General features: G+C 31.1%; 1 protein-coding gene across 1 annotated transcript; it reads left to right on the forward strand.

Annotated features, from left to right (window-relative positions):
* The first annotated feature begins 1455 nt into the window (after positions 1-1455).
* LOC125852315 (peroxidase 3-like) lies at positions 1456-2909 on the forward strand. Its single transcript, XM_049532068.1, has 4 exons — positions 1456-1665; positions 1801-1998; positions 2150-2312; positions 2491-2909. Exons 1-4 carry the CDS (start codon positions 1456-1458, stop codon positions 2907-2909), a joined length of 990 nt encoding a protein of 329 aa, XP_049388025.1.
* Positions 2910-8102: the final 5193 nt, after the last annotated feature.

An 8102-nucleotide genomic window follows, 5' to 3' on the forward strand; every position in this document is an offset into this window, starting at 1 on the left:
AATATGGTGAACAAAATACATCGTAAAATGTTAGTCAAAGTTCTTATCTTTGACTCGAAGAAAGGAAACCATGACAATTATAAGTGGATGGATGGAGTATGAATTTTTCATAAATAGTATACAAATAGTAAGGGTAAGCATATACAAAAGTTTGGATTTATACAATCAGGAATCAAATTATACAAATTTCGGATCTATACAAATCAAGCGAATAGCAAGAATTGAAGAAATTGTAGCCTCGAATTACAATTTTCTTAAACTGTAGTCATAATATCTAATATTGGCTAAATAGTATTATTTTGTATAATTTCCCTGATGGATGAATATTTATTTTTCCATCGAATGCCTCCAAGACAAACGTGATCTTACTCTTTGCATGGGAGTTAGTTGACTAAAAACTTAAATTAATTAAGACAAAACCTACTATTGGCCTAATTATCTTCACAACAAACGCAGAATCAATCAATCAATCTTATCTAGGCAGGATTATGTAATTGGTTTTTGGTGAAGTTTTTTTTTTAATTGAATACCACCATATTCCAACTTTTTAAAAACCTAATCTCTATTATTTTAATTATGCAATTATGTTGATCCTTACATTATGCCTTTCACATCAAAGATGAATGAATAGCGAAAAGTCAGTTTGTCCAGTTCATATATATGTATGTGCTAATTATACTACGTGCTAATTATTGAAAAATTGACTTCCACATGCACAATAAACTATGGCGGAATCAGAATTTTCACTACGTGATGTCAAAGTATAAAGAATCACAGATGAAAAAGTAAAGTGAACTCAACATATAATATATACATAAAAGTTTTGCCTATTATATATACAGTGTAATTTTGAGTAAATGGGTGTCAACAAACACCACTTGGACATAGGTGGCTCCATCCAGTGACGGAACTAAGTAGTGTCGAGAATTAATCGACTCCTTCGTCAAAAAATTACACTGTGCAAATAGAGTAAAAATGAGTTTTTTAAAAAAAAAGATTATATGTGACTTGTTGAATCTTCTTAACCTTTAGAAATATTCAAGTATAGTGGTAAAGGAGGTTAAAAATTAATTTTGGTCATATGTTCAAATTATAATTGTGACATTTTAAAATCTTTTTGAATGCCCTTATATAAATTTTTGATTCCGTGGTCACTACACCATTGTGCGCGCGCACACATATGTATACATGTTTTTCTAAATAACTATCTATATTTTTCTTTCATTTGGTATTTGATCTTTTAAACAATCTTAATATAGGTGTTTGCTTAAGCATCAAAATGATTGAGGTTGGTCACAATAAAAGGAATCTCACTTAATTAGTAGCTCTATTGAAAGAGACATACTATAACTAATCTAATTTCTAGTCCTATAAATTGGCTTTGATCTTCTCTAGTTGATGTGTGACAGAAAGAAAATAAAAATACTAAGGTCTCTTTCACTAGAAGTAAAAAATATGTCTACTTTTGGCTTGGCTCTCTTTGTTTTTTGTATTGTAGGTATATTTTTAAATGCTAGTCATGCACAATTACAACACAATTTCTATGCCAAAAGCTGTCCAAAAGCAGAGAAAATTATTGAGGACTATGTCCACAAGCACATCCCAAAGGCTCCATCTCTTGCAGCAGCCTTATTGCGACTTCATTTCCATGATTGCTTTGTCAGGGTACGTCAACATTTTATCATATGTTCAATTGAATAGGTCATAAATTGAGTGTCTAAATGAAATTTAATGGTATAAGTTGTCGGTGTATTCTGCTCCAAATTAAGTGTTTCTTTGTTTGCTTTTTTAATTTTGCAGGGTTGTGATGGTTCTGTACTTCTGAATTTCACTTCGAGCATGAAGAATCAGACTGAAAAAGTGGCTATTCCTAATCAAACATTGAGAGGTTTCTCATTCATAGATGGAGTGAAGAAAATAGTTGAAGCTGAATGCCCTGGAGTTGTTTCTTGTGCTGATATTGTTACTTTGGTTGCTAGAGACTCTGTTGTGGTCACCGTAAGTATAAAAGTCGAGAAAATAACACACATAAACATTTGGCAATATAACTTAACATCGACTAATTAGTCAGTGGGTTCAGAATGAACGTTACATGTGTGTACATATAGATTGAACTCACAGTCTAATTATCTTCTTCTTTGCATGATAGGGAGGACCTTTCTGGAATGTACCAACTGGTAGAAGAGATGGAAAAATATCTAATGCTTCTGAAGCATTGGGAAACATTCCACCTCCAACTAGTAACTTGTCTAGTCTTCAAACATCTTTTGCCAACAAGGGTCTTGATCTAAAAGACTTGGTCCTCTTATCAGGTAAACTAAATTGAATTATAGAGGCGCGAGTGCAGCATATGCACTATTGGTTCGACTGAACTAAATTTGCTTCTCGTAACAAGCATAACTACACAAAGTTCAAATCCTGAATTTGTCTCTGGTAACAATTTTCATTTTTCGGGCATAGCTATAACAGAGGTTTTTTTTTAATTTTCAGGTGCTCACACCATTGGAGTCTCTCATTGTTCGTCATTTTCAACACGTTTGTACAATTTCACCGGTGTTTTAGGCACACAAGATCCATCTCTAGACAGCGAATATGCATCCAATCTTAAGGGGAAAAAATGCAAATCAATCGACGACAATACAACAATAGTTGAGATGGATCCTGGTAGTTTCAGGACGTTTGATCTAAGCTACTACAAGCTTTTGCTCAAAAGGAGAGGCTTATTTCAATCTGATGCAGCCTTAACAACAAGTGCTACAACAAAATCATTCATCAACCAGCTAGTTAAGGGTTCACTCGAAGAATTCAACGAGGAATTTGCAAAGGCCATGGAGAAAATGGGAAGGATAGAAGTTAAGACTGGCTCTGCTGGTGAAATTAGAACACAATGTGCATTTGTGAACAAGTAGAGAACCTATATTTGTATTTTAAATTTTAAATTTATGTTTGTGTTTTGTTATTGTTTTTCTGAGGATTATTTGTATTAATGTTTCTTTGTATAGTATGTTTGTTATTCTACTTTTGTACCTTGATTGAGAGTTCCAAAATAAAATTCCAATGACAAGAGCCTTTTCTTCTCCATTTTTTTTGTACTAATTACTCCCTCTTATTAAGAGTGAGCATATAACTTATATACAAGGGTCAATACTCTTAAGTTTGACTAAGGGTAAATTATTACTAAAGTGTTACAAGTCGACATAGCTAATGATTTATCTTTTAAAAATTGAGAAAATTATAGTACAGGAAAAGTCTATTCAACTTCCTAAATAGTAAAACTTTGACATATAATGGTAAAAACTACATATGGGGGATTCTTCCTTGCTATAAATTTTCATGTTTTCCTCTTCAAATTAGCTTCTTTTAATATATTTAGACCACATATTTATGCAAGAAGAACATATTTTAAGCAAGAGGATGGAGCAGTTGATTTAGACAACAAATCTAGGGATGTGCAACGGTCGGTTCAGTTCGGTTTTATGTATTATTGGTTTGGTTTTCGATTTTTAAATATGTTAAATCAATAAGATATTTTTTATCGGTTTTCGGTTTATCAATTTTGGTCTTTAATGGTTCGGTTTTCGGTTTAACCAATAAGAAAATACTTATAAAACAAATATATGACTTTTCTAATAAATTTGATGCGAAAACACAATAATGTAACTTTACAAATGCTCATAAAATAAAAACAATAGTAACAAATATGAAAAGAACTATACAAGTGTAACACAAAAGGAAATTAAGAAGAATAGGGTTCGTACTTTAGATTTTAACGTTTTGTATAATGTGAAATTATAAACTCAAAGTCATTATGAAGTGTGAATTGAAGGCTAAAGGACAAAGATAGTACAACTAATAAGATATTGAGATTAATATATACTCTCTCCGTTTCACAAAGAATGACCTGGTTTGACTTGACACAAAGTTTTAGAAAATAAAAAAGATTTTTGAATCTTGTGGTCCTAAATTAAAGTTATGTCAAATGTATTAAATTGCCCTTCAATCTTGTGGCTTTAAACATGTCACGTTAGGGGTGCGCATCGGTCGGTTTGGTTTGGTTTTAGGTGTTATTGGTTTGGTTTATCGGTTTTCGGTTTGTAAATACTTCAAACCGATAACCAAACCAATAACATATTTCTTATCGGTTTTTGGTTAATCGGTTTATGGTACTTAACGGTTCGGTTTTCGGTTTAACCAATAAGAAAATACTCATATATATTATATACACGATAAGAAAATTTTCAAATAAACCATATGATTTTTCCAGCATTTGGCATGAAAGTAATAATCATAAAAGTAACAATCATTTTTCTTGCAAGTTTAGACACTAGACACATTCAAAGGAAAAAGTGTGAAAGTAACAATCGTTTAACCATTAACAAAAAGTGTGAAAGTAACAATTGTTTAACCATTAACAGTAAGACTAATAAATTTAGTATAGTCTTATTGGGTTATCGGTTTAACCATTAACAAAAATTATAAAACCGGAAACCGAACCAATAACCCAATAAAAAATTTTGCAAAACCGTTAGCCCAATAACCCAATATCAATAAACCAATAGTGTTTTTTTCGGTTCGATTTATTGGTTAAATCGGTTTTTGCACACCCCTATGTCACGTGGAAAGCTGAAATTAAAATATTACAAAAAAAGGAAAGAGGTCACTCTTTTTGAAACAAACTAAAAAGGAAAGGATGTCATTCTTTTTGAAACGGAGGGAGTAATATTTATGTACAAGTAAAAGTAGTAAATTACTAGTCTTAATGGGTTATCGGTTTACCCAATAACCCAATATTAAAAACCAATATCAAACCGATAACCCAATTAATTTTTTTATAAAACCATTAAAAACCCGTTAATCCAATACCCCAATAACAATAAATCAATAACACTTTTATCGATTCGATTTATCGATCGATTCGATTTTTCACACCCCTAAACAAATCTAATAACTAGAACTTCTTTTAATTTTTATTTTGGTCAGAAACTATAAGTTGACTTTGAAGAATTTGGTGTACATAAAGTTTTAAATAGAAGATTAAGTTGCGGGGAAATAATTTGAAGAAGATATGCCTTTTTAAAAAAAAGATACTTCTTTTTTGTCCCCCAGATTGAAATCCATTCGACGATCTGTTTTACAATTATACTAGTTAATTAGCTAACATAACTATAGTTTGAATTATTATGACTCACAACTTAATTTTAGCTGTAATATGTCATTTCTCTCCTCTCTCTCGCTTCTCTCCTCTTTTATACTATACAAATACAAATTATACATGTACATATACAATTATATGTCACATATACAAATACAATTAGTCTCTCTCTGCCCTCTCTCCTCCCTCTCCCAATATCGCTCGCCTCCCTCCTCTCTCTCCCAATCTCGCTCTCCTTTCTCTCATTATCTCACTCGACTCTCTCCTCCCTCTCCCAATCTTTCTAACCAGATATACAAATACATATGTATACCAATTACATATATACAATTATCTGACACAAATACATATACAATTCGTCTCTCTCCACTCTATGCCCTCTCTCCTCCCTCTCTCATTCTCGCTTGCCAGATATACAAATAAATATGTATATCAGTTACATTTATACAATTATTTGACAGATATACACATACAATTTGTCTCTCTTCACTCTCTTTCCTCTCTCGTTCGCCTCTCTCCTCCCTCTAACATGGAACTATGAATCGTAATTAGTAAATTATAGCTACGGAGTATGATTAAGTTGTTTTGAGTGACTATAAGCGAAAATTCCCCAATGTAAATAAATTATAGTTATAGTCCAATCATTTCCATTTCAAGAGTGAAAATTTTCTTTTTTTGGAATAAGTTATTTCATTGTCCCTTTTTAATTTTTTTTTTAAAAAAAAATAGGCTCTATAGCTATAGTTTTGATAATTACGCTCCATAATTATAGTTCTGTTTGTTATGGAGGCTACGGTTCGTATATTTCTGTTCATTTGTATATTTCGCTTACGAATATACAAATGGGTAAGTATATGTATTTATATATTTAAGAATTTTTCATAACTCCGTTTGTATATTTCGCTTGCCAATATACAAATTCTTGTTGTATATACATTTTATTATTAAACAAAATATTAAGTACATATGTTAGTGGGTATAAATTATGGTAGAAGATGACTATTGGTTCTTGACCTCTTGTAACTCTCACGGTCATTAGTTTTTTGTAATTCATATTACCATTAGTTTCTTGTAACTTATTTAACATCTATCACATTCATCTACCCGACATTCTACCCATTGATATATGGAAGACTTCTTCACCTATAAATAGTGGTGTTTCTTCATTTGCAAAGGGAAGTAAGAAAAATGTTGACTGTGAAAAATATTATAGTGGGTAGTAGTGAAAGAGAGCGTTAAGACAAAGAAAATATTCAAAGTCTTTAACTGTATTCACTATGAAAAAGAGAATATTTATCTGTTGAAGGAATGTGTTCTTATGTGGAGCTTTGGACTCTTCAACTAATCCGGAGTTGTTTGAGTTGTACAATGTTATTGAACTGTTGTATCCTGAAAGGGACAAGTCAAGAGTGATACTGCTGGATCGGGGTAGATTATGTCGCAGTGGGCTTGAATCTCCTAAAAGAGAGTGAGTTATCCGCGCCTCAGCCTAAAGATTTATTCATTCATTTTTTGTGATTTTATTTTTAATTGTAATTTACTGTATTTGTGGTATATTACACCAACACAAACATGGTAATTTATTACTCCCTACGTCCACTTTTAATTGTCATGTTGCGTTTTTCCAAAGTCAATTTGACTAACGTTCAAAGTTAAATTAGATTACATTAATTCGATATTTTAAACAAAATTTTAGATATTCAAAAACTACACGAAAAGTACTATAAATTGCAATTTTTTGCATATCAATATGATGAAAAAATACATCGTAAAATGTTAGTCAAAGTTCTTATCGTTTGACTCTAAAAAAGGAAACCATGACAATTAAAAGTGGATCGAGGGAGTATGAATTTTTCATAAATCATATACAAATAGTTAGGGTAAGCATATACAAAGGTCTGAATTTATACAATCAGGAATCGAATTATACAAATTCTAGATATATACAAATTAGGCGAATAGCAAGAATTGGAGAAACTATAGCCCCGAATTATAATTTTCTTAAACTATAGCTATAATATCTAATACCGGCTAAATATATATTATTCTGTATAATTTCCCTGATGGATGAATATTTATTTTATCATTGAATGCCTCCAAGGCATACGTGATCTTACTCTTTGCATGGGAATTAGTTGACTAAAAACTTAAATTAATTAAAACAAAAACTACTATTGGCCTAATTATCTTCTCAACAAACGCAGAATCAATCAATCTTATCAAGGCAGGATTAGTTATATGTAATTGGTTTTTGGTGAAGTTTATTTTTTTTAATTGAATACCACCATATTCAAACTTTTTAAAAACCTAATCTCTATTATTTTAATTATACAATTATGTTGATCCTTACATTATGCCTTTCTCATCAAAGATGCATAAATAGCAAAAAGTCAGTTTGTCCAGTTCATATATATGTATGTGCTAATTATACTACGTAGCAGGTACTACTACTACGTGCTAATTATTGAAAAATTGACTTCCACATGCACAGTAAACTATGGCGGAATCAAAAATTTCACTACGTGAAGTTAAATTATAAAGAAAGTCAAGTGAACTCAACATGTAATACATACATAAAAGTTTTGCCTATTATATATACAATGTAATTTTGAAGCACCAATTGGACATGGGTGGCTCCATCTAGTGGCGGAACTAAGAACTGTCGAGAATTAACCAACTCCCTTCGTTAAAAAATTACACGGTGCAAATTGAGTAAAAATGAGTTTTTTTGAAAAAAATTATATGTGAGTTGTTAAATCTTCTTTAACCTTTAGAAATATTCAAGTATAGTGGTAATGGAGGTTAAAATTTCTTTTGGTCATATGTTCAAATTATAATTGTGACATTTTAAAATCTTTTTGAATCCCCTTATATAAATTTTTGATTCCGTGATCACTACACCATTGCGACACATATCTATACATATTTTTCTTTCATTTGGTATTTGATC

Source organism: Solanum stenotomum, unplaced genomic scaffold, assembly GCF_019186545.1.
Source record: "Solanum stenotomum isolate F172 unplaced genomic scaffold, ASM1918654v1 scaffold33677, whole genome shotgun sequence".
NCBI classification, from domain to species: Eukaryota; Viridiplantae; Streptophyta; class Magnoliopsida; order Solanales; family Solanaceae; genus Solanum; species Solanum stenotomum.

Bases quoted from the DNA above. Each gene is read 5' to 3' on its own strand.
- LOC125852315 (XM_049532068.1), top strand. From the start codon at position 1,456: ATGTCTACTTTTGGCTTGGCTCTCTTTGTTTTTTGTATTGTAGGTATA. The intron at 1,999-2,149 runs GTAAGTATAAAA...TTTGCATGATAG, and splicing joins GAGACTCTGTTGTGGTCACC to GGAGGACCTTTCTGGAATGT. The intron at 2,313-2,490 runs GTAAACTAAATT...TTTAATTTTCAG, and splicing joins AGACTTGGTCCTCTTATCAG to GTGCTCACACCATTGGAGTC.